At 39.4% G+C, this 26,386-nt stretch overlaps 2 protein-coding genes across 2 annotated transcripts in view; both read left to right on the top strand.

Moving 5' to 3' along the window:
• Positions 1 to 10,315, top strand: part of si:ch73-40a2.1 (tyrosine-protein kinase receptor TYRO3) — a 10,728-nt gene extending 413 nt beyond the window's left edge. Inside the window, exons 2-10 of the mRNA XM_053343877.1 lie at positions 378 to 469; positions 2,407 to 2,511; positions 3,796 to 3,876; positions 3,967 to 4,059; positions 6,098 to 6,219; positions 7,965 to 8,074; positions 8,397 to 8,556; positions 8,680 to 8,816; positions 9,623 to 10,315. Of these exons, the coding sequence (XP_053199852.1) occupies positions 378 to 469; positions 2,407 to 2,511; positions 3,796 to 3,876; positions 3,967 to 4,059; positions 6,098 to 6,219; positions 7,965 to 8,074; positions 8,397 to 8,556; positions 8,680 to 8,816; positions 9,623 to 9,950 (1,228 nt within the window). The 3' untranslated portion in view covers positions 9,951 to 10,315. The remainder of the gene's footprint in view (positions 1 to 377; positions 470 to 2,406; positions 2,512 to 3,795; positions 3,877 to 3,966; positions 4,060 to 6,097; positions 6,220 to 7,964; positions 8,075 to 8,396; positions 8,557 to 8,679; positions 8,817 to 9,622) is intronic.
• Positions 10,316 to 11,505: 1,190 nt separating this feature from the next.
• rab1ba (zRAB1B, member RAS oncogene family a) lies at positions 11,506 to 23,336 on the top strand. The gene is made up of 6 exons (XM_053343887.1): positions 11,506 to 11,789; positions 14,967 to 15,039; positions 15,161 to 15,256; positions 17,540 to 17,635; positions 18,297 to 18,428; positions 19,857 to 23,336. The coding sequence occupies exons 1-6, from the start codon at positions 11,776 to 11,778 to the stop codon at positions 20,049 to 20,051; spliced, it is 606 nt and encodes a 201-aa protein (XP_053199862.1). The 5' UTR covers positions 11,506 to 11,775; the 3' UTR covers positions 20,052 to 23,336.
• Positions 23,337 to 26,386: the final 3,050 nt, after the last annotated feature.

Here is a 26,386-nt window from a genome sequence, read left to right as displayed (position 1 = left end):
TAATACACTGTTGTAGCTACAGATGTTATAATACTCACATTCTATAAAAAGTATTTGCCATTTCCCAGGACTTTGAAGACAATTACACCAGAACACTGTTGTGCCAATTTTATAAAGTTAGCCTACCTCCCCTACCCTAAAATTTTAGTTAGCTGTTGTGGTGACTTCAGCCGAAAAGTTAATTTTGGGGCTTGTGATGCCACATTTTTTAAGCAATCAACACTTTTTCAGTGCAACTGAATGTTTTTAGGGTATTTGGCCTATTTTCCATGATTGAATACTTGACTACGTATATTTTTGCCGATGTACAGAGAAATTTCAACATGTTTAATGACTGAAGTTTTTGCTGACAATGACAAAAATGATTTTTTACACAGGTCTGAGCACGAAGTAGAGCTTTTGCCGATGAACACTGGAATCTCCTACCGACGTGAACAAGAGCCGGAGGTTACACCCCAGCAGGCTGACAGTGAGTGTCATAGGTCAACAGTTTCCCAGTCTTATTTCACCATCTTTGACCTTCCAAAATCAGCGTGTCTACTTCCTTAAACCTAAAAAGATCAGTTTTCTTCCTCTGCGGTTGTGCTGAATGACATCAGCAGCGGCGCAACTACCTACTTTCTGAGGGGTATGCAGATATATTGCAGGCACCCCCCCCCCCCCCCCCCCCGGCACCCCCGCCTGAATTTTTTTTTTAATGGTTATGTAACCCAGCTGTAATTTCAGTCACTTTATGTTATTGTATTAGTATTATTTGTGTTTGTATTATTTGTATGATTTGAGTGAAATGCCCCTTTAAGGGTTAAGACGACATCACAGTCATGAGATTTACGATAGTGCCCCAAGTGAGCATCGCCAGCTCAGATGTGTGTCCTGATTCTTTCTTTCCATCCTCACACCTGAATGACATGAACTTTGTGTTAAGGAGGTTTCAAAAATACAGCAAGCAGTCAAACCACATGGACCTAACCCTAACCCTGTCCTTATTGGATATCAGTTACTGATTGGACGCTGCATCTGATCTGACTTATCAGATACATCACAACAGCACTGTAGTGTTATATCAGAGTGAAGACATTAAACTCAAGTGTATCCCAAGTTCTATAATTTATCTGTTTTATGATTCACCATCTAGTTAAAAAAAAGATAACTGTCTGAACAACAAAATAACCACAAACCAGTTCCTTTATTTTTCTTGTCATGATCTGTTATATTGTAAATACTGATCAGACAACAGTAACCTGTTGTTTTACTAGTAGTAGCTTTAGCTAACCTGAATGTTTACAAGCCTCCTCTTGATACACTGACATAACTTACCTACTGTCTTTCAACCACTTTGAAAAGCTTTTTTTCATCCCTGCAAAATCTTTCTCTTTCTCCCTCTTCCGTTTTCCGTTTTCTGTTTTGTGCCCCCGAGAGCTTTATTTTCTGTCTCTCCATGTCATTAGGTCCCTGTCATCAAATGAAAACACTCCTGCTCTAGCGCGTGCTCGAGGGGGCGCGCACCGGCGCGCATAGTGTGGATAGGCGCTCCGGTGCTTTCACCTCTCTCCCCGGAGGAGAGGCGATTATCGGAGGGGCAGGGGAGGGAGGCGGAGGGGCGCCTAATCAATGACGTGCCTCTGTTATTGATCATATCATTTACTACACATGCACAAACGCTGTTAAATACAGAAAATGCAGACTCGAAATAATTTTACCCCCATCGCTTTGGCGCCCCCTCCATTGTGGCGCCCCTATGCGCCGCATATAGTGCATACCCACTTTTTGCGCCACTGGACATCAGTGTTAGGACAGAATGGAAATTCTTATTCGTGCTGAAGCATATTGTGAGAAATTATGAAAGTAGGACTGGTTAGCATTTAACCATTTCAAATCACTGTGTGTATTGATGTATTAACAGCAAATAAATTGAAAGTTAAGTATAAAATGATTGCCACACGTGTAATTGTGAATAATCCAATGTTTCAATGTTTTTATTACACATTTAAATTCATCTCTGTTTTTGCACATAGCTATGAATATTTTATACTACTGCTAGTACACATAATTTCTATCCTCCTATATATTGACCATCATGCATACAAGAAACTGATTTTATCTGTACAGAATGCACAAAGATGAATTTGATACCAATCCTCTTTTCCACTTGTATGGTTTGATGGAAAACCAGCGTGTTCCTTTAACATGGTGCAATTAAAAATTGAGAAAAAATAGTCCTGTGCCCAAATGTGTAAGTGTGACATGAGCTGTATGATACTTGAAACATCTAAAACATACAACTTAACATACATGGTGTGTGTTTTTGCAGCACATATATGAAAATGTATATCTCCTTGTGTTACATAGGAAAAACTTAATGAGCTCAGCACACAATAACGCCTGTTCATTTTATAACATTTGAAGGCATGGTCCAGTTGTTGGAGGGGATCAGTGGAGGGCTGTTGGACAACCTGAAGGAAGTCCTGGTTGAGAGAAACCAGCTCACACTGGGCAAGGAACTCGGCAAAGGTCAGTTCCTGATTCTTCATTAGCAACAATCCTGTCTTATCTCTTCCTGGAATGCTGGATCAGTGTTTTGCAAACTCTCAAATGATTTAATATTCACTATACTGTGCAGTGTGTTTGACTTCTTTATACACATTCTCTAGTGATTCATCTTGATATATTGGATGCAAATTATCCCATAATGCATAAAAATCAGTGAACAAGAGGTGTGTCCTAACCACATCAACTGTAGCTATGTATGACCAGTAGAATGACCAGGATTGTGTGCATCTATTTTGGCAAGTGAAAGAGCCTAAAAAGTTGAATGGACTCCCATTAGATTTAGAAATCTTTGAAAAATGAATTGTATGAAGTGTATATGTGATCATGCAGCCCTGCACTATCCATTAAAATCAACTTCTGAACTGATCAAAAGGGAGACAAAGGCTGTGATGTTGCAGATTTACTGTACACTGTATCTATGACAGCTTCTTTGAGTTGTTGTCAATGAAGTTTGGGAATTTTTAAGAGGTAGTGAGTTAAGTCTTCATCTGAATGCTCCATGTAGTTCAGATTATTGGCCTGACTCCAGTCAGGCTGAAATAATTCTTAATGCATGTTTTCCAGAACTAAACCTTATAACAAGACTAAGAGTCTACAAGTAATGACAATGTAAGCATGTTTAGCAGTTAATATTTAACATGTTACTTTCATATACAGCACGTACAGCTGAGACTGATTGGAATGTCATTAGTTAGCAAATAGTTGGTCATAACTGAAGTATTAGACAAATTAAAATTATGACCAACTGGTGGTGCTAGATGAAAAGTCAGGGGATCACCAAAGTCATTAGCATTCATCCTCTTGGAACCATGAAAATCAGTATAAAATTGTATCACAACTCAGTAAAGATATTTAGAGATATTTCCATCTGGACCAAAGTGGTGGACCACTGACCAACTAGCTAGCCATGCTGCTAGTGTTGCTAAAACTGTAGGATCAGATTTGCATTGCTAATCAAGTCTGGGACAGAAAATGTATTGAACTGCAATTCTTCATGTACCAAAGCAATACAAGAATCTGAAGAGGTAGTCCAGAACTTCATGTTGTTAATTGCCTACACTTTAGTACATCTTCAACAGGAGAGATGATTGATTTGTGAAGTCATTTGCACACTTCAGTACACTGAAAAGCACAATTACAGACATCAATCATTTCCTTTAACATTAACAGTTAACCAAAAAACTTTCAAAATTAGATATCCACATTTTAAAATGGTGATAATATCAGTCATTTTCTTTTCTACAGGAGAGTTTGGCTCAGTCTACGAAGGAATCTTTTCATCACAGGAAGGCACGGATATCAAGGTTGCTGTGAAGACCATGAGAGGTGTGTAGCCTACTGAATGATAGCCTAAAGTCTTTATCAGAACTCTACTGTTTCTGATGTTTGTGATTTTTTTCTGTCCTGCTCATCTAGTTGGAATCCACAGCCAGCAGGACTTACATGAGTTTTTGAGTGAGGCAGATATCATGAAGAACTTTCATCATGATAATGTGGTCAGACTGCTTGGTAAGATGCAACACCTATCACTACTGCTTGACTGCTAAGAGTTTTCTAGTGTAATAACATGTTCCTCAGTTCTTAGGAAACAACTTTTGTATCCTTTGCTGTTTGCAGTATCAACGAATCCTTTGCATACTTGTCCCTTGTTTACTTTTAGAGTGGGTTGATACTTTCATTGAGTCACAGTAGCAAGTGACTATCTTTGGTAACTTCCGTAAACATCCAAAATAGCCTCCCCATGAGTCTTTGTGAGGTTGTAGAGCCATTTTATATCTAGACTTTTTGGTAAATGTTTTACCCTAGACCGGTGAGGAACCATATATGGCAACTTCAGTGATTTACAACATAAAAAAATCACAAACGCAAAAAAGTCATGTAATATTCCCCAATAATTCTCTAGGTTAATGTCCAAGTATTTCAATGAGTGCCTATAAAGGGTTAAGGCTTTTTAGTGTTTGTTTGCCATGTCTTTCAAATGAGATGTGCATTTTAAATTGGACACAATTTATTAGCTTATCAAGCTGTAGCCAATTATCACTTGGTTTGTTTGTTTGGAAGAGCCTGGAGTCAACTTTACAGATTGACAAATCAAAGTGCTGGACTGAAATTGGCTGAAAGCTACAAAGAAAGAAAGAAAGAAACAGAAAGCTGCTGATTCTCATGGGAGTAGCAGTACTGTCAATAGTCATTTGATTCAAAGTTATCAAAAGTAATGCTTGATAGACATGCTATTGATTTCCTTAGTAATAGATTTATTCAGTAGTATAAGGTAAAGAGAACTTCAGCTCAACGGTCCAAATTACCTTTCAGAGTTTTCAATCTTATCTTATGGTCTTTATCATCATTTAATAGAAATGATGGTGGAACTTTGTCAGGTAAAAAAAAACAACATATGTAAATATATGTAGCCGTCCACTGACTCTTGGTTAATCCAGTCTCTTTCACCATAGATCATTCTTGTCCTCCTCTCTGGCAGGGATAGAAGGTCCTATACCAAGACAGATTTTAGTGTTTAATGACTGACCATATATATTTGGTGAATGAATAGAGAATATGAAAAGGTCAAGAATGAAAATCCATCCTCAAAAGGCTGATTCCATGTCTTGGGGTGGTCCATTCAGCACATCAGAAAATATATCATGTTAAGCAGAGTAACAATAAACTCTGAACTCTAAAGTCTTCTTGCAACAAGAACCACTACTCGTACAGGTGACTGTAACATAGAGACCGCGAACAATAAATCATCAGTCCAATAGAAACCAGATATAACACCATTATAAACTGTCAGCCCTTTGCAAACACCCTACTTGCAAACAATACATCAACTCACAGTTAACAACCAAATGCTAAGCCACCATGTCAACAGTCAAATACTACAAATGCATCATTGTTAGTGTAAAAGAAGGCATAGCAACCATAGAACTGCCACTCAAGGCTTTGGGGTCTCCTCCCATATTGACAGAATACCTCCACAGGAAAACATCCTTATTGGATGCTCAAACTGCCTCAACCGGCTTTCAAAAAGGAATTCTGATCCAACTTGTTTTGGATGCCGGAGCTCCTCATCCTATCTCTAAGGTCTTACTAAGGAAACATATTTAGGCCACTTCTAACTGCTGTGTTGTTATTTTAGCCACAACCCAAAGCTTATTACCATAACTACAGGTTGGACAGTAAAGCCAATAAATCAGTAACTCGCCAGATTAACCATTGGCACATTTGAGTACAATTTTGGTAAAAACTGCTTCACTTGTAAATTATGCTAGGGCAATCCGTTACATTTGACTTCTAAACCCTTAACATAGTTATTTGAAATCCTCATATATCAAAAATCTTTACCATTTTCACAGCAAACACATTTTCTGACCTGGCTGTGTTGCTGCTTGTACTGTCATTCACAGGTTTGGAAAAACTAAATCTGACATAGTTTGCCCCTGGTTCTATAGAGGCACTCTACCCACACACTCAGTGCAGCCATCTCTCTTTTCTCTATTACAACAGCAACCAACCTGGTGAAATATATGTGTATGTGTTCGTCCTGCAGGGGTCACCTTACAAAGAGAGCAGGATTCTCCTCTGCCTATTCCTCTGGTCATCTTGCCATACATGAAACATGGAGACTTGCGCCGCTTCCTCATTGCTACACGCTATGGTGATATTCCTATGGTGAGATACAGTCAGTGATACTTTTTGCAACAATGTCAGCACATATTTACCTAGACAGATACACACAAGGACACTCTGACATTTTACTCCACGTCTGGAACCCAGAGAAGACTGGATTGTCATCGTGTCTATTGGCTATTATAACATTGCTACAATGAAGTACAACAGGGCAAGAAACATAGGCACTCTGACTTTCCCTCTATCAAGCCAACATGTACATGTGACCACATAAAATATCAATATTGACTGTGCAGAAGATCATGTAATTAACTGAGAACAGTTCCCCCAAAATGAACCCTTTCCATTTTGGACAGTCTAGCACCACCCTCAGGACAAAATATCACATTGCCACATTTTCCAGCAAAAGGCTTTGATCCTGCCTATACACTGTAAAAGTCAAATCTTTCTGTTAACATTACAAAGTAGTAAAATGCATGCTTGCTTTCTACAAGCCTTGCAAGATGATGTTGCATTGTGTTTCTGCAAAAGTTGAGGCGTATTTAATGACACTATGTGCTGGAACCCAGCCTCTGCCAATGCAGTAATCACATTGGAATTAAAAGGCTTTGTTTTTAAGGTAGTGTCATTGTAGATCTGAACAAGGTGTTAGTATGATTACTGCATTTTTACTGTATGGTGTAATAAATATTGTACCGTTTAGCAGCCCCTTGTAGAGATTTCTGCAAATCCAGGTTAACCATCATCATTAAAACCTATTACACAATATGCTGACATCAAACACAAATGAGATGAACATTAAATACAAAAGTGTTGACCTTTAAGACAAAATTTATATATTTTTGGCAACAAAAATAATATGTAAAACATCTAGAGTTACAGCTCTGCCTTAGTATTAGCTAATGTTATTCTTGAAATGAAAAAGAAATGTTTATTTGCACTGCCATTGACAATTTGACAACAGAGGCTACAAAATACTTGGGACAAACTATAAAAACACGCAGAGCAGCATGTCCACATTTATAGAACGGTAAGCTGATGTTATTACAACATTATCAAAGGCAGTGGATGTAACATTAACATTAGTTTCACCTGGCAATTCTTAATATTTATAGGCTATCACTAAGAATGACTGCAGGATTAATGCCAATCATTTTAATCTACAATATGTTGTCCAGTGTTTTAGATGGTCATCTTAAGCCAGAGGTCTCCAACCCTGCTCCTGGAGAGCTTCTGTCCTGCATGTTTTAGGTATCTCTCCACTCTAACACACCTGAATCTAATAATAAGTTAATTTTCAAGCAGCTGTTAATAATTATAATCAGGTGTGTTAGAGTGGAGTGATACCTAAAACACTGGTGATCACTGTCTTCAGCTATACCAGACAAATTGTATTTTAGTGGATAACTTCACCATAAACAACACCTGTAGCCATGGTAACTGTACAGACCAAGGATGTTGACAGCTTCAGCGTTAGAATGCTTTCACAGACATACAACTCAGAAATGCACAATGAAAATGATAATAACATTTCAAGATAGAAATTGGACACTAAGACTAAGACACTAAGACTAAAATAGGATCAGTTCAACACCATTCAAAATAAACTAAAAATACAACAAAAAACCCCCCACATAAATCAAAATGAATACTGCTTTTGTGCTTTTTGAGTTTTCCATTACGTTAAACATGCTTTACATCCATCATTCTCCTCATCAAAACCCACAGCTCACCTTAACTATTTCAGATAAATGACAGCATACATCCCTCTCCACCCTCTCTCCCAGTTTGTACCCCATCAGAGTCTCCTGCGCTTCATGATCGACATCGCGGCAGGCATGGACTACCTGAGCTCACAGGGCTTTCTGCACAGAGACTTGGCTGCACGCAACTGCATGTGAGTCCACCAGGGGGAGACACTGAGAGGCAGTCATATCAGAGCAGGGGGAGCTTGAAATCAAGGACTCCTTGTTCATATATAACTGTGTCTCTGTCCTCAGCTATTTGTATTCAACCATGGCATGTATCTGGGAAGGAAGCAGCTAGAGGTATCAATGAAACAGAATGAGGGCCTCACAGGAAACTGTGGGTTTTGGGGATAAAATATTCAAAATAATGCATCAGAACTCTCATTTTGTTTTTTTGATCTGACTCCAGAGAGTATAGCCTGTGCTGATTATCCAAAAATACTTGTTTACTTTGTGTTTTCTTATCCACAGGCTGGGTGATGACCTGAGGGTGTGTGTGGCTGACTTTGGCCTTTCAAAGAAAATCTACAGCAACAATTATTATCGTCAGAGAGTAGCAATCCGTGTGCCCATCAAGTGGATGTCCATGGAGAGTCTGTCTGAGTCCATCTACACCACCAAGAGTGATGTGGTGAGTTCAGTGTTAAGTGGAAGACCGGCTTTGAAAGTGTAGATCTGACTCAGTGTTACTTAGCTGTGGCATTAACTGAATGACTGAATGTGAAACTTTTATCTCTTGTTCCTGTCCTCTCAGTGGTCATTTGGGGTGACAATGTGGGAGATTGTGTCCCGGGGAAAGACTCCCTATCCTGGAATCCACAACCATGAGCTGCTTGACATGCTGCTGTCAGGTCACAGACTCAAAGCACCAAATGACTGCGACCAGAAACTGTGAGTCCCTTTCACTCAATGTTAAATAAACAGGATGAGTTCCATTCCAACACTACTGTGTGTCTCTGCAGCTGTCATCATATTTGTAAGGATTGATTTTTGCAACAGGTTCAGGAGCCATAATATTCATATGTGTAAAATAAAAGGGCAGATTATGTTATTTGGCATTAGAAATGTTAAAAGGAATTCTGAGAAGGCTGGTCAGCCAGTGTGACACATCACTGTATTTATACATTTATGTTTAATCCTTCTTCATATTATTTAATTTTCCACATATGTGCCCATTCAGATTTTACATACTAATACATTATATAATATAGAGCAACAAATTCCATTATTTTCATTATCAATGAATATTTGGATTATTTTCTTGATTAATTGATTAGTTGTTTGATCCATAAAATGTCAGAAAATGGTGAAAAAGTTCAATAATTGTTTCCTAAAGGTACAGGAGACATCTTTTGCCCTGACCAAAGATATTTAGTTTACACTCATAGAGGACTGAAGAAAACAGATAATATTCACATTTGAAAAGCTGTAATCAAACAATCTGGACATCTAAAAAAACGTAAAAACTATAAATTGGTTATTAAAATGGTTGGCGATTAATTTAACAGTTGGTGACAATTAATCGACCAATTGTTGCAGTTTTACACAATTAGTTTTACAATTAGGGATTCAACTGCAGTGCTTGTATTTTACATTTTACATATACAGCAAATATATTTATTCAGATGTATAAATCTAAAATATATATGTTTATTCTCTGCTCACCTCCTCCTGCCTCTGTCTTAACTCAAACACAGTTATGAAGTCATGCGGAGCTGCTGGGATGAGGAGCCGACCCGGAGGCCTGGCTTCAGGGAACTGGGCGAGGCATTGAAAGCTCTTCTGTCTGAGCTGCCGGTCCTGGAGGCCAGCCAGGAGGCCAGCTACATCAACCAGGGCCTGGAGGTAGCTGCCGCCACTGCTGCTGCTGCTACTTCTCAAGACCCACAGATAGACTTTGGGGGAAGAGAGGGAAATGTCTACTTGCCCACTCCTGTTGGAGCTGCTGCAGCCAGAGAGGAAGATATAGAAGAAGAGGATGGCTACCTTAAGTGTGCTCCTGGCTCAGCAGTTAAAGTGGATTAAAGTGGACTTATGAAATGCGTTTGTGATAGAATGATAGAGATGTATGTATGTGTGTAAACTGCTCAGGGACATTTTAAGGCTGGGAGGGGCACCCAGGAGGGTAGAGGCCAGTCATAAATCTGATTGCCCACCATAGATGCCCCTCTTATTAAATCTGCAAGTTGACGAAGATGAAAAACTGTCAGGAACTAAAACCTTTTGCACTTTTTAAAAGAATGTTTGTATATCTGTTACTATAAAATATATATTTTTAGATTAGGTACAGAAGTGTATGGAAGATCATTACTGTCAGGAAAATGACGAACATATGAAATATTAGGAATGATTCAAAAGAGTACACTAATATTACATTTTAGACACAAAGATACAATAGGAACAAATGTTGACTTAGGGTTAGGGTTATAATAAATAAAAGCTGAGGAGATAATTAGTCAAAATGGTGAGCCAAGTCAGAATTAAAAGATACTCCAGGCTGCTAACTCAAAAAGTCTAACATGTGATCATATGTGACTATCTCATAATTAGGTTTTCAGTTTAAATCCATTTAGTACCTCATAATTAATAACCTATCCATTTTAGCACAGTATCTCATAATGTTGGCCTATCATGCATAATCATTTCATCATTCCTGACATTCAATCTGTTTTTCTCTTTCTGGTGGAAAGTGTCTTCCATATATATCTACAAACTTATAATTGCACTTTTGAGTCTGTAAATGATGATTTCCAGGGATTTAGCTGTGACAGCAGCAGTAATGTATTAAATATATTGTGTGGGTAGAACATGCATTCATACATATCATCAAACACAATTTTTTCTCACAACAGAGATTTTGACCTGCCATGAAAGTGCAGGTGTTACTAATAACATTAGTTGTATTCAAGTGTCCAGTGAGCCAACATAAATAATGCCAGGACCCTGAAACTGAAGCAACTAAATGCATCTCAGTTTTCATTCATTTTATCATTTAGATGTGTGTTTCATACTGTGGCATATCAAAATATCTGCTATTTAAAACAGGCACTTCTTCAACTAAGGCTGGATATTAAGCGTTATCATTTATCGCTACCTTATATATTTGGATCAAGGCAATATTCTTATATTTAGATATTGTACCTTACAGTTTTCATGTATTGAGGAATGATAACGGATAACATTTTACACATAGATGTTAACTAATATGCAAATAAATGCAAATAAAGTTACACTTGGACAACATAGATACATACATATTACTGAAATGTGAGAGAAAAACAACCAATTTCACTAGTCAAAGTTGAGCAATGTGATTTAAAATACTGAAAATAGTCAGCATCCATGTGTAACAATATCAAGTTGTTAATTTTACTTTTGTACATATCACCCTGTCCCACCCTGTGAAACTGTATATAATGTTGTCCTCAGCAAATGTAGACTACTTAACAACATGGTGTTTTTAAAACTGCTTTTCATAATAAACTACAAATCCCATCACTGCTATACTTCTAGATGTGTCCTGATTTGTCACAAACGCCACGTCACCTAACGTCACTACCGCACCTGCGCAGCCATCTTGAACCTCTAGCAAGCTACGGACACAGAAGGCAGAAAAAAAAAGGAGTAAAATACAGCAGCCGAGCCTGAGGAAACAAGGATATGTCCGCTAGATTCAAGGATATATGAAATAATACAGGTCGGATACAGTGGAACGACAAGTGAACATTAACGGAGACGGTATAACAGCCATTTAAGTGCCTCGGATACCCGGACCTACAAGTCATCTCTTTTTTGCCGGAGTAGGAAGGAAGAGTCGAGTCGCCGACAGAAACACATCCAGAGTGAAACCATGAATCCCGAATAGTGAGTTTAACATGTTCCGCTAACGTAATAATGCAATAATTATTGTGTATGGTGAGAAAGCGTAATAATATGCTACGTGTATTAATGGTGTATTCTTACGTAAATAACGTCTAGGCTCGTGAACGTCGTAAAAATGTATTAGCAAACGTCAGCTAACAGGCTCCGGTTGAACAGGGCGCGGACTGCTTCTTTTACGTGTTTTCTCTCCTAAACGTCAGCTGACAGCTTGCTCGTGCCTTACCGTGTCGGCTGTGGCACGCGACCTTCCACGGGACTAATAAACGATGTGAGAAGCGTCGGTAGCGGGCTATGCTCTAGTAGTTTTTGACTGGAAACGGGAATGGAAACAAATGGCGTTAGCTTACAGTAACGTGACATGAAGTAGTAAAATAAGAGATGTGGTAACTCGGGGCTGACCTGTAGCCTGTAGCCTTTGTTCCACATTCGTTTAAGTTGTCTTAAAAACACGACTTAAATCCTGACGTGTCACATACGTCTAATACCTTCTTATATTTACCAACATTGTTATTTAGGCTATCTGTTTTTTTTTTACATTTTAGAAATGGCTCGCCAGACTTAGACCTAATTCCACATCAATTATTACCTAATTTATTTGCCATGTTAAAATATTTGGTTGCTACCGAATGATATCATTGTTAAGCTAGCGGTTCGTTAAAGGGCCGTATCCTGCCCGGTGTTGTACCTGGAAGGTGTGGAGCGTTTCTGGGGCAAACGTTAGCTGATACGGCAGGTATCAGTTGTGAACCGGCTGTAACGTCACGCTGGCGCAGCGGCTGTCCCGAGGCCGGCAGCTAGAGGCCGGCTTCCTTTCAGGTCTTGCGGAACCCTGTCTAACTAGCTTAGCTAAAACCTCCACACCCTTAGCAGACAATCTTTATTCCCCTGAATGTTTACACACCCTGTGCAATCTGGTTTCTGCGTATTCACTATTACATCCACTATGATATCTACTGTCTGTTGTTAGGCTATAGAAGGTTTTACTCCTTCATATAAAGAGTGATGGCGTTATTAGTGGTTATAGTGTTACATAAGCATTATTAAGAGCAATTTTTGGGTTGCCAGGTTGTGAAACATCTCTTGGCTCTATTTGTCTTCCCCCAGTTTGAAGCTAGAACTTAAGTCCATCAGCAAACCCGTCTTTAATGTTAAGTTTGACCACTTAGCTTTTGAAATAGGGCTGAATCATAATCTGTTTGTTAAAGGCTTATGAACATTTTCATCTGCAAACCTGAGAGCTTGTTTAAAAACCCACCTTTTAAATGATTCACCAACTGATAAAACTGGCAGCTTTTTCTTATGAGTGATTTATAATAGATTTATAAAGCATTAGATACAACTAGAGAAACTTTTATTAAGAGTGCATTACTAGAAAATGCTATCACAAAATGATCATTTTATTATTTGTGTTTTTCACTATAGAACAATTTGGTTTGTCCTCAAAAAGTATTGAAATTCTACATGCGTGTGTCATATGTTGTTCTTAGTAATAGTGTTATAATGTTCAGTGTGCTAAGACTTTGTCATTTTATGATGTTCACAAAATCAGAGTGCTGATGTTGCATATTCATGCTATGACTGTACAGCAGCAACACATGTAGTTGAGTGATGTAGTAACTGTGCTGCTGGCTCAGCAGTGTGGAGAGAAGTTGCTTTGAGAAGTGTAGCAGAGGTCTGGTTACTTCAAGTCACATCAACAACGAATCATCACATCAAAATATAAACAGAGTGAGAGGATGATGAAATAAAAAAAGTACACAACAACAACAACAACAACAAACTTATTTGAGCATCACAGGCAGAATCACATGGCTGAAGAGAGCCAGGAATTATGGGAAGTCTGCTGCTGCGTTAATATTGAAGTAGTTTATTATATTGTATTAATTTTATTACCACAAAAATACCCAGCCATATAATTGATTTTTTTAAGGTGGTATTGCCCATTTTTAGTTCCATATTTTGTGTTAAGACCATTTTAACAGTGTGGAGCTTTACTTTGGTAAAAGTAAAAAGGACTTGTACGAAAACTTGTTTACAAAAATATTGTTTTGGTATCAACTCTACCTTCTAATGATTCCCAGTCCTACTTGTGTGGCAGTAAACAGTATTATTGATGTTAGCTGACAGCTTCACTGTAATTGGCCACCTCATTAAACTAAATAAGGCTATGCACTTGAGAAGTGTGTTGCTCTTCCTGCTGACAGCCTCCAGCATCAGACCACATCAACATGTGTGTGTGTGTGTGTGTGTGTGTGTGTGTGTGTGTGGAAACATTGCGAGCAGTGCGAGCAGGTTGCGACAGCGCCGTTGCCATCCAGTGTTTGTGTGATATTGTCAGTTGATCAGTTGAGGGTCAGGCTGCGATATGCGACAGGTCTCAGTTTCTTGTGACACAAGAATAGCACTGGCATTGAGCAATTCTCTACAGCTGTCTGTGCTGTGTGTCAAATTCATGTGATGTTTTCCTCTCAGTGATTTGGGGTGGTGGTGGTGGGGAGGTGTTGTATCAGTTTGTCAGAACCTGTGAGTTGGGCTGGGTCTCTAAGCTCACTGAGCACTCACTGAATTACATTAATTACATCATTACTGCAAGTCTGAACTGGAGTCTCAGTCACATTCTTTGTTAGTGTGCTTTCCTTATTATTCTAACCTATACACCATCATTTCATCATTTTTCTATTTTTATTCACTTGCTCAGATTCACACCTTCTCTCTCTCTTTTCTCACTGATTTGAATCCAAAGGTTAGTTTAAAACTTTCAACTTCAACATGTGATGATGATCAAACTTTGGCTTCTCATGTTAATAAAAAACAAGCTTTTTTTTCTTAAAGGTTCAGGGTCAAAGGTCAGGCATTGAAATAAATAAAAAGTTTCAAATGATACTCAGCAGCACTACCTACATGGCTGGATGAACCTGCTTTGGAGGCTGTTAGGCCACTATCACACTATCACCCCACCCCCTCCCCTCTGACCCCTCCCCTTTCTGTTCAGAATGTCTATACTGGAATACTACCTGACCCCTGATCACTAAGTTATACACAAAGTGTGAAAGTTGATTATTGACCTAATAAACAACTGAGCTAACTATAAGATCTTACACTGTGAGATATTATACATGCAGTGAGTTTAATGTTGTGACCTGATTGTTTTTATTTCAGTGACTATCTGTTCAAGCTCCTGCTCATCGGAGACTCTGGAGTAGGAAAGTCCTGCCTTCTGCTCCGCTTTGCCGTAAGTAGCTCATGTTTTTCAGTTTAGTGCCAGGCTCTAAATGTCTCTGTTCTAACTGTAACCTTTGTTCTTTGCTCACTGCGCTGTCGGCCCTGAACCCGCTCCTCACTTTATCTTGCAGGATGACACCTACACAGAGAGCTACATCAGCACCATCGGAGTGGACTTCAAGATCCGCACCATCGAGCTGGACGGCAAGACCATCAAACTGCAGATTGTGAGTATGCGCGCGCGCACACACACACACACACACACACACACACACACACACACACACACACACACAAAAACACACAAACAACACTGTAACATTCACCTGAGCAAGGGCTTGGATCCAACCATTGTTATCAAAACACACGAGAGCCGTTGTGTGTGTGTGTGTGTGTGTGTGTGTGTGTGTGTGTGTGTGTTGTGCATTCAGACCAAGCTGTAACTGGATGCTGGTTTAGTTGAAAGAACAGGCTTTGCCTCCTAAAACCCAACCAGTTTAATCAACACACTTCGCTCTGCTTCATACATACAGATTGAATCTCTCTGTTTCTCACTTATTCTCCATCAGTCCAAACACAAAAGTTAGACTTATTAAGCGTGACATATTTATCAAGCATCTCAGAACCCCTCCTAGGAAGCATGCTTATACTTCACTGTTGTTTATAGGAGTGTAATGGTATCAATGTTACAGTTGAGTGCACACACTCATACAAAGAATACACTCTGTGAGCCAAACAATCACTGTCAAAATAGTTTAATAATCAACTCACTCCTGCATGCACAACAGTAATTGGAGAACACAGTGCATGACTTAGCTGTATTATATGTGTGTGTATGCTAATGCTAGCCTGGTTAGCATGCAGTGTTGCTGCTGCTGTGTGGCCGACAAACAGTGACTGAGTGCAACACTATTAGTCAAATTTGCCCTGTTATCTCTGTAGTGAAACAAAACTGCATCACTCCCCTCCCCCTCTCTCTCTTTGTGACACTCAGCTTTTCACTCTGTCTTTGAGTGAAGTTGTTCAGAACATCTGGAAACACATTTGTGACATGAGAAAATGAAAGAGGGAGAAAATGTTGTTTTAAAAAGAGTGAAAGTAAAAGTAGATGTTTGGTTCCTTTGACTCATTTTTTTTAATTGAACCAGAAAGTCCCTTCACATAGAAATCTGTTGTCCTGGAGACAGAACCGCAGTTACAGTTACAGTCACACACACACACACACACACACACACACATACATACAGCATGAAGACCCTAAATCCAGCTCACTAACACATTTCCAATTTCATACAAATATTATTATATATGACATCATTAGATTATTAATAGTGAAGCATCAGTGTTAGAGCAGCATGTGGAGGTGGAGCTAGTTTACACTACTTTATATACAGTTAGGGCATAAATAAACATACAACAGGAGGAGTTGTTACACTGCAGCACAACTAAACAGTGTCAATAACAGTTGTGGCCAGTCAGCCAGTGTTGGATGCTTACATTTTTAAAGGTGCATTCTGTTAGAGGTGATCAAGTGGAGTCTGTGCTCTCAGCTGATATGTAAATTCCTCTGAAAAGTCAGGAAAAAAAGAAGAATAAAATAATGTAGTGTGTGTCCTTCATAGCCATCAAATAGAGCTGATGTAGTGATATACAGTAAGTGAGCAACATACTGTCATTGCTCAAACAGAAGCTGCTGTTAAAGTAATATGTGGTAGGTTCTCTGTATTGTAACAGCTCACCTGTTAATGATGTACACTGTGACTCATTACAGCAGCTGGGATTGTTCCACGTTGCTGTTTTTTTATCAGTGTTGAGCTGCTGTTAGTAATGAAGTAATGCTGTAATGAAGCCATCTGACAGCTCACAGGCTGTAATGTCTTCCACCTTTAAACTTCTGCATGAAGCCACATGTTTTATTGACTGCAGCTTGTAAAAAAAAAAAAAAAAAGCAGCTCGATTTGATCAATGAATGAAAACACAGTTAGTGTCAGAGAAGAGTGAGTATGTGCTCATGGAATAAGTATAATAATAAATACAAATGAGAAATACATGTCTGTCTTTAAAATGAGACTGTTTGAAATAAAGGTCAGGCTCTGTCTTCAGTTAAAGTAAAAAAAAAGGCACAGTAAGCACATTCTTATCTTCACTGTCATCTAATTGCACCAATGAAGAACAGAGAAAACATGGTTTTTCATTTAAATGTGTGGGTTTAATCATTTGGAATTTAATTTTCATAAAGCAGTAAAAGTTCATACAGCACCTGTACTGTTTCATGCGCTGCTCCTCTATATCACACAATCAACACATGACAGCTTTACATTGTCAGGAGGGAAATAATAATACTACTACTAACTACTAATTTAGTCAGACACTTTATTGGCTGCGATGAAACAGCTAGTGAGTTTAATTTCTAACTTCTCTCTCTCTCTCTCTCTCTCTCTCTCTCTCTCTCTCTCTCTCTCTCTCTCTCTCTCTCTCTCTCTCTCTCTCTCTCTCTCTCTCTCTCTCAGTGGGACACTGCAGGTCAGGAGAGGTTTCGTACCATCACCTCCAGTTACTACCGCGGAGCTCATGGCATCATAGTTGTATATGATGTGACCGATCAGGTGAGTCAGCAGTTCAAATACTGGCTGTTATTTTGCTTTTTTTTTTTAATTTTAATTTCATTTTTTTTTACTCCTGGCTAAGAGAGTTGCTATGGATACTCATTGGTCAGCACTCCAAATGTATTGAGCTTTAGCACGCAGCCCTGTTTAAATGTGAACTTGTAAATCTGTCAATTACAGATGATCATAATCATTCATTTTATTTACTTAACCCTCCTGTTGTCCTCAGGTCAAGGAAGGAAGGAAAGGAGGAAGGAAAGGAGTAAAGAGGGAGGAAGGAAGGAAGGAAGGAGGGAAAGGAGTAAAGAGGGAGGAAGGAAGGAAGGAAGGAGAGAAGAGGGAAAAAGGAAGGAAAGTAAGGAGGGAGGGAGGAAGGAAAGGAGTATGTAAGGAGGAGGGAGCGAAGAAAGAGGGGAGGAGGGGAAGAACGAAGGAAAAATGAAAGAAGGAACAGTCAGCTTCCACATAACCCTTTTTACATTAGGAGGATGTGGGAATAGAAGTATCCTGTCAGACATCTTATAATATATAATATAGTATCACTGCAATGCAGCTGTGACAAATGAATCAGAAGCTTGACACAGTTTCAACCAATAGAAAAGCACTTCCTGGTATCAGATGTGTTTTGTGACATGCCCATATTCCTGTTGTCACTGTGCAGGAGTCTTATAACAATGTGAAGCAGTGGCTGCAGGAAATCGACCGCTACGCCAGTGAAAATGTCAACAAGCTTCTGGTGGGCAACAAGTGTGACCTGACCACCAAGAAAGTGGTGGACTACACAACAGCTAAGGTACGACTTTGGTGACTTTGATTGACAGGTGACAATTGGTAGTGGGCGGGGTTTCAGCGTTTGGGAGCAGAGAAAGAGGCTGATTTTTACACAACTTTGAAGCCTAATTTCATATATTTGGTGATTTTTTTTTTAATCATTTAAATTTGGCAGGGTGGTTAACAACACACTTTTCTGTGGTATGTTAAACTCAGAACACATATTTATTCTTACTTTACACAGACTTTAAGTGTGAGGGGCGTGGCCTCGCCTAAAGGAATCACAGCGCCACCGTCTGGCTGATTGGGCATTGTATGGGAGTTATGGATGCATGAATGTGGGATGGAAACTGTGTTTAGATGATCATAAAGGCTAGTTAGCATGTGTCTGCTTTGGTTCTTCTTGTCATTACAGTGTGTGAGGATCTGTTGAACTGGGTCAAGGCTGAAACTGAAGCTTCCTTTTATTAATATACTCTAAGAAATCATTTAGATCATATACATTCAAAAATATCCACGTTTCAGAGGACTTGTCACCCTGCTGGATCTCAACTAGCTTTTTCCACAGTGTAATCATGTGACTGCTCCTCCTAATTGAATTAAATAAAGATGCATACATTAGTCCCAGCCATTCTCTTTTAGTTAGTAGTGTTTAGTTCAGGATGGCTTTCTGATGCAAGAGCCAGAACTGCTCTAAATGCTCACAAAACCTGATTTGTGTACAGTTGATATGTGCAATACTGAGGGAAATGGTGCAATTATGACAGCAGAATGTGGAGTGTCTTTTGTGTGTGTGTGTGTGTGTGTGTGTGTGTGTGTGTGTGTGTGTGTGTGTGTGTGTATTATGCGTTTCACCTTCCTTTTAGTTTACTACTACTATTTTTTTAATATATAGTTATACTATCTTTAAAAGCACTTTTTAAACTTGAAGTTTTCTACCACTCTATTCTATTCTGTTCTATTCTTATATATAAATAAATACTATTTCAGTTTTTTTTTTTAACTTTTTTTATAAAATCATACTATTCACTGGTCCATTCATCCCATTTACATTACAGGAAGTCAATTTCACTACCTTAGCCATATTGTTACCTTTATAATTATATATTTTTTCTGATCACTGATTAATAGTTTGGAGAGTAAAATGTCAGAAAATACTGAAAACTTCACCACAATTTCATAATTCCTCTATAATGTCTTGTTTGTGTGACTCACAGATATTTGGAAGAGTTTAAAATGATATAAAACAGTCAAAAGACTTAATGATGCTCAAATATATGACACATGGACTGTACATGTTTATATGATACATGAAGTGTAGCATGAATGGAACTGCCAGCACATCTACTGTCAGTCCCTAGTTGTATAGTGTGTGTGTGTGTGTGTGTGTGTGTGTGTGTGTGTGTGTCTGTGTTTTCTAACAGCAGTGTGTTCCTGTGTTGTGTGACAGGAGTTTGCAGACTCTCTGGCGATCCCCTTCCTGGAGACCAGCGCCAAGAACGCCACCAACGTAGAGCAGGCCTTCATGACCATGGCAGCTGAGATCAAGAAGCGCATGGGCCCCGGGGCCACAGCCGGCGGAGACAAGCCCAACTTAAAAATCGAGAGCACCCCAGTCAGGCAGTCCGGAGGCGGTTGCTGCTAAAAGACCCCTGCCCCCCCAAATCACCATCACCATCACCATCAGATCTCCCTCTCCTCTCCTTTCTGTGTTCCTTCCCATCATTGTTTGCCACTTCACTCAAGCCCACCATTCTTTCCATAACACCTTGTAACCTACACCACCACCCAGCCCCCTGACACCCCCCCCCCCCAACCATCACCATCAGCAGCCTGTCTGAAGAGGAGTGAACCATCAGTGTGTTACTTTAGGAGGGTTCATTCAGGCCTGTACTCCAAACTACAGAGAGCAACCAGTGTGTGTGTGTGTGTGTTTGTGTGTGTGCGTGTGTGTGTGAGGCAGACAAACACAGGCAACTTTTACTTTCTGCCAAGACGACAGAAAGAAAACAGATACGGAGGAAGATTGGTATTGATTCAGAGTGGGACAGAGGCAGTGGAAGATTAGGTTTAGATAGCAGTCAGCTTATCTGTACACACACACACACACACACACACACACACACTGTAGTGGGGAGTCAGGGGTTAAAGAGATTCAAGCCTTTTGGACATACACTTTTCTCCTCAGGTTGTGTCTGTCTTTGCTTGTGTCATCTTATGGCCACACACACACACACACACACACACATACACACACACATACACACACACACACACACACACACACACAGGTGCAGCGTGCACTGTAGATGGTAAATAAGTGTTGCTGAGTAGCAGCAGCAACCCGCTAAGAATGACTCATCATTACCATTTTACTGACAAAGATGGAGGGAAAAGCCCGTTCAGTGAGCATCCTCTTCCTCCGTCTGTCCTCCTCTTCCTCCGTCTGTCCTCCTCTTCCTCAGCTTCCACTCACATTTCTTTCTCAAGGTGTGTTCAGACAGAAAGCAACGTCAGCCTCACGTCACATGCTCTAAAATAGGCACACTGAGTCCAGTTCTTTCTGTCATTTCCCTCCAAGTCTCCCTCACTGTTTCCTCTCATCTGTTCAAAAAGGGACACAGTCTTCAAACTGAAACATTTCTAACTCATCCCACCTCTAAAACATTTGCATCGCGTTCTGTCTGAACACCACTTCAAGGTCCCAATACGCTCCAAGCATTGAAACAGCACTTCCTCAAAGGTGTTTCATTCGGCCTAAATAATCCTAATAGTCCTCACAGAGAGTAGCACACAGCTTCCAGAGGAGCTTTGAGACTCTGTTAAGAAAACTTGAAATTTGTTGCTGAGCGGACAATAAATTCAAATAGTATCAACAAAATATTCATACCGTGTACCTAATTGACATCTAATTGGATGAGGATCAACTCTACACATTTACTTTGCCTTCACACATTCATTAATAGAAGCTGATTTCAACATAATAAACAGCTGTTACAGTTGCAGGTAGATAGTGGAGGAACATCTGCATCCAAAGATAAGCTGTAGTTAGATCAGATGGAAGCATTAACCAAGGGAACCATGAACCAAACACACACACACACACACACAGCAGAGGTGGGATGGAGAAGTGTAATATACGGTTAGTATAGAGTTTTTATTCATTAGCTTTCATGTTAAATAGTAAAAAGAAAGAAATCATTTTGGATGGTGACTTCCTGGAATGACACTAAATATTCCAGTGTGAGGATGGAGATGAAGAGGCATGATGAAGGTGGGAGGAAGGGGGGGGCTCAGTTCGATCTATTCTGACACACAGGAGAAGCAATTGGCAATATCTGCATTGATCTAACAGTTCTTGTTTTATTTTATTATTATTGTGGTTTTATTGTTTTTTATTTTGGAGACAACTTTGTACAATTAGCTTCATGTTCATGTTCAGTACGTGACTGAGGTGTTTGGGTTTTTTTTGGGATGTCGTTTCATTTGTGCTTGTTTGCAGATGAAGCTGGGGTGGAGATGTGGTTGTGGGTGTGTCTGTTAGCTAAGAGGGAGGGGGGGGGGCAGGGCGGGGGGTCTTAAAAAGCTGCTGTTCCTTCCCTGAGACTGATCGGTTTGTCACTAATGGTAGTTTACACATGATTCACACTCAGATTGTCTTTTTTGCCCCCCCCCCTCTGCACCCCTCTGCTATGCTGTCTGCTCCTTACCTCCTGAGTCCTTTGTCCAAAGCTTAAAACATGTGATTGGTTAACATCTAGAGTTAAAAACAAAGATTAAACTAAAGTAGCTTTTCCAGAGCTTTCAGTCATACCTCATGGTCATCTTTAAACAGAGGTACAGGTTATCATTTCCTTATGTATTCAAGTATAAAGCTCCACTTACTCCTTCTGCTAATGATGAAGACTGTGAAATGTGATAGGAAGCTCTTGGTAACGTCTAGGAAGTGGACCTTGACTACCAAAATAAAAGATAAAAGAACAGTGCAAATTTGATGCCACTTTTCAATACTCGACACTACAGAAAACATTTACCAGATACTATTATGACCCTTATAATCCAGATTTAATTACATCATCATCACCATCATCACCATCATCATCATCATCATCATCATTATCATCATCGCTTGCATGAGACATTTATCTCACCGCCAGCTCTTAGTGTTTGACTCTGAGCAGCTTCTTGCTTGTCATAGCTGTGTTAGGTTTCCGTGGTAATCGCCAGGGAAACCTTGTAGGAATGTGAGGAAAAGACCACCCCCCCCCCCTACCCCTGACCCCCCACCCTCACAGAAGGGGCCTCTAACACCACACAGCTCCTAAATCTGAGCCACAACTTTGTACCCTGTTATATAGAAAGAACTGGAAAACAAATGTGGTCGTCATAGAGTGGTCGTACTTTGAAGAATGGATATAATGTATTAAAGTAGCATTAGGACCTTGTTACTCACTCTTTTATTTGTGTGTGTGTGTGTGTGTGTGTGTAATCTGTGGTGTTAGTGTGTCCGCCGCAGACACGTGTCCTCTCTGAACTGAACAGAAGCTCTGTTGCAAGGCTCTAGTTTCATCATGTGTGTGTCGTGTGTGTACAGGGGGCACCTGGAGGTTCAGGGACTGACTGGTCTTTGGTTTTGCTGACCGGATATGAACTCCCAACTCCCCCCCAAACCTCACCCGCCTTCTTAACTAGTCAACCATGTCACTACGACTTGATGAATTCCTTTAACCCCCCTTCCCTTCCCCTTCTCCTTCTCCTCCACTCAGATGTGTTTTCACAGAGGCGTCATCCTTTTACGGAAAAAAAACAAAAAAAACAAAACTCGTCAGCATTTTCAGGTACAACAGCTCCTCAGGCTGCGGTGAAGCTTCTCCATCGCAGCTCCGCCAAGATCAGCAGCTTCCAAAAAAGTGCAATTTCAGCTCCTTTTTTTTTTTTTTTTTTTTTCTTAAATAAAAAAAAAAAGAACTGAATCTAGATGAGTCACATGATCTCCAGAACAAACAGCCTTCCATCTGTGAAGCCTTATCACTGATTGATGCTCAGTCATCTTCTTAAACTCCAGTGTGACAGATGTGTTACGTGTGATTACGTCGGCATCATTTGGAGACGAGTCGTGTGTGTGTGTGTGTGTGTGTGTGTGTGTGTGTGTGTTGGCATCAAATATTTATAGACTTGTGTTTTTCAGGCTTGTCACACTAACCTGGAAACACTAGTCTGTGCAGGACTGGAGGGAGGGGAAACATCATGACGTGTTTGTGTGTGTGTGTGTGTGTGTGTGTGTGTGTGTGTATGTATAGAGCGAAGCAGGATCACGTGTAACATTCCTCAGCTTTTTCAGACACATGTCGGCATCCAGGCATCACGCCACTCTCACTTGAGTAGATGCAGAACAAGCAATCATTGAAAACGTAACACTCAAAAAAAAAGTCACACTCACACATATACAGGATTTACTGCGCTTTGATTTTCTCTTTTAATCTTTTCTTTCAAAACGAGTCTCGCTATTCTACTGATTTTTTAAAAATGTGTTCATTAAACTATACTGTGTTGTCTAGTCTATGGAAGTATGAGGGGACACTGTGTAGGGGGAGGGGTTAAACATGTAGGGGCGGGGCTTATGCTTATGAATGTGATTCTGATGAAACAATGCTTGACTTTTTTCTTCTTTAGTTCTCTTTTTCTTTTATATTCATTTGGGGCTGAAGGGGGAGGGGGAGGGGGAGGGGGGGGGGGGGGATTTTCCATTGTCATTTGCACACTTGTTCATTGGCTTAATAAAGACACTCACTAGGTGTTGTTTGTTAATAAAAAGCACCGGGCAGGAGCTCGCCTGTCAGTCACCTTCTGTCTTTTTTTTTCTGTTTTGCTTGTTCACTTTGGTGCTGTCTCCCTGCTGAGTTTGATCATGTTTTTTTCTGTACATATTATAAATATATATATAATAAAATGATGAAAAAGATCGTCAACATGAGAGCTCGTCTGTTATTTTAACTCACAGTACTCATGATGGGGTTTTTTTTTTAATCATTAGGATGGGAAAGAGGGCTGAACCTTCATTTTTTTTTTACCTAATTAAAAAGCATGGCTCTTCCCCAATATCTAAAAATATATATCAGTACTGAATTAGTACAGTCTATTTCACCATTCATCACTTTTTATCAAGTTTATGAATAATTTAAGATGGTACAGTAACTATCAATTGTTAGTTATTAGAATATATACATATTATTTCACAATAAAAGTCATAGAGGGAGAATCTACCTCAGCTAAAAGAATCATTTTGTACAGTTCTTAACATAACTGATATGCTTATATTTAGTATTAAGCATAAACATTTTCATCAGATAAATAATGTATGTATTCTATACATATATATATATGTATATATGTATATATATATATGTATGTAAGTGTGTGACATCTATGTAAGAACATAGAATAAGAGTTTAGGGCAGAAATTTAAAAAGCTTCTTACACATGTTATGTACTGGTAGTAGTGCTCTAGTCACTAATCAATTACCAATTATGATTCATGATTATTGATGATCATGTACTATTGATATAACTAATAAATATGTTTTTGATCCGTTTATATAAACAACTCCCTAACATAGGTAAATCTCTAAAAACACACATTCCTACATTTCCCATTAAGTCCATATAACCCTGATGACATCACTATAGCATCACCATGGTGACTTGACAAGGTTTTCACAGGATCAGCTGTCCTAACAACCTGAATGATTCAATCAGATCAAATTCAGGTCTAACATTTTATGACTGCTTTTAGCAACTTGTAAACTAATATATATGTAAATAGATTTCTCAATCTATAATCAATCTTATTTATTGCTGGATTATCAGTCGTTTTTAGTCAGTGATAACTGATAGAAGCCTTTGACCCACAGACAGCAGCAGAGTGACTGATATATTTCCTGTCAGGCTTGTTCTGCAGCTTCTTCTCTGTCTCCTGTTTGACTACATTCTAGTATTTGCCCTGCAGCAGGATAATGAAACGCAGCACTGTCTTAATACGACACACAGGGAGACACGAGCAGAGACAAATGTGTGTGTGTGTGTGTGTTTGAGTGTGTAACACAAAGACTCACTGATAGAGAGTGTGATCATTATCTACATCATATGTCAGCTGTCTGTAAAGCTCAGTACCATCTTCAGCCACAGTGTGGGAGTCAATGACATTATGCTGGCAGGAGAGAGAAGTTTAAAGGGTCACGTCACACAAAACCGCAAATCATATTTTCTCACATAGCCTTCATGGTGTCCAATCACGTCCGCTTCTGTTTCATCTGCTGAGGTTTTCAAATGTCTGTGTCAGCAATTTCTGCTTCCACTCCAATAAAAATGGGGAAGGGTGAAATCTGTTGAAAGAAAAAACTCCCCTCTAAAAGCAACATGATGCTGTGGATAATGAGTAATGAGTCTGGAGCTACTTTCTACTAAAGACTAAAGAGAAGATAATCGTAAGAACAGTAAGAACTCAGCATTGCCACAATCCAAACCAAAGAATCCAAAGAAATCCAACTTGATCTGATTTGATGACATCATTACATTTTAGCAATGCTCTATAGACGTTTACATAACCATGACAAGCTGACAGCTCTCTGTGTTTCTGGTTCTGTTACTTGTGCTGTATCTATGGGAAACATGGAGACACTCTCTGTCTTCTGTCCTCTGATCAATATGTAGAACATGTGGACATCAAAACATCTGGCTGGATGTACGAGTGTCACCCTGTGTGTCAAAACAAGGATTGAAATGACTTCAGGGATCATTGAAATCTTTGTTTTTTTTAAACTGAGGTGAGTGAGGTGAAGGTTTCAGTGACTCCGTGTGGTTGCATTAAAAAAACAAGACTAGATGCTGCTATGCTATGCTGGAGCTGCAAAGCTTAGACATGAACTATGACATGAATCACCAACTATCTTGATCATTGATTGATTGATTTTTAAAGAAAAA

Source organism: Scomber japonicus, chromosome 22 (assembly GCF_027409825.1).
Source record: "Scomber japonicus isolate fScoJap1 chromosome 22, fScoJap1.pri, whole genome shotgun sequence".
NCBI lineage: Eukaryota > Metazoa > Chordata > Actinopteri > Scombriformes > Scombridae > Scomber > Scomber japonicus.
The sequence above is the reverse complement of the archived record's forward strand: the minus strand, read 5'-3'. Positions and strand labels throughout refer to the sequence as shown.

Coding starts and splice junctions, on each gene's coding strand:
- rab1ba (XM_053343887.1), top strand. Junction 15,040..15,160: donor GCCTTCTGCTCCGCTTTGCC/GTAAGTAGCTCA, acceptor TTTATCTTGCAG/GATGACACCTACACAGAGAG. Junction 17,636..18,296: donor TATATGATGTGACCGATCAG/GTGAGTCAGCAG, acceptor GTCACTGTGCAG/GAGTCTTATAACAATGTGAA.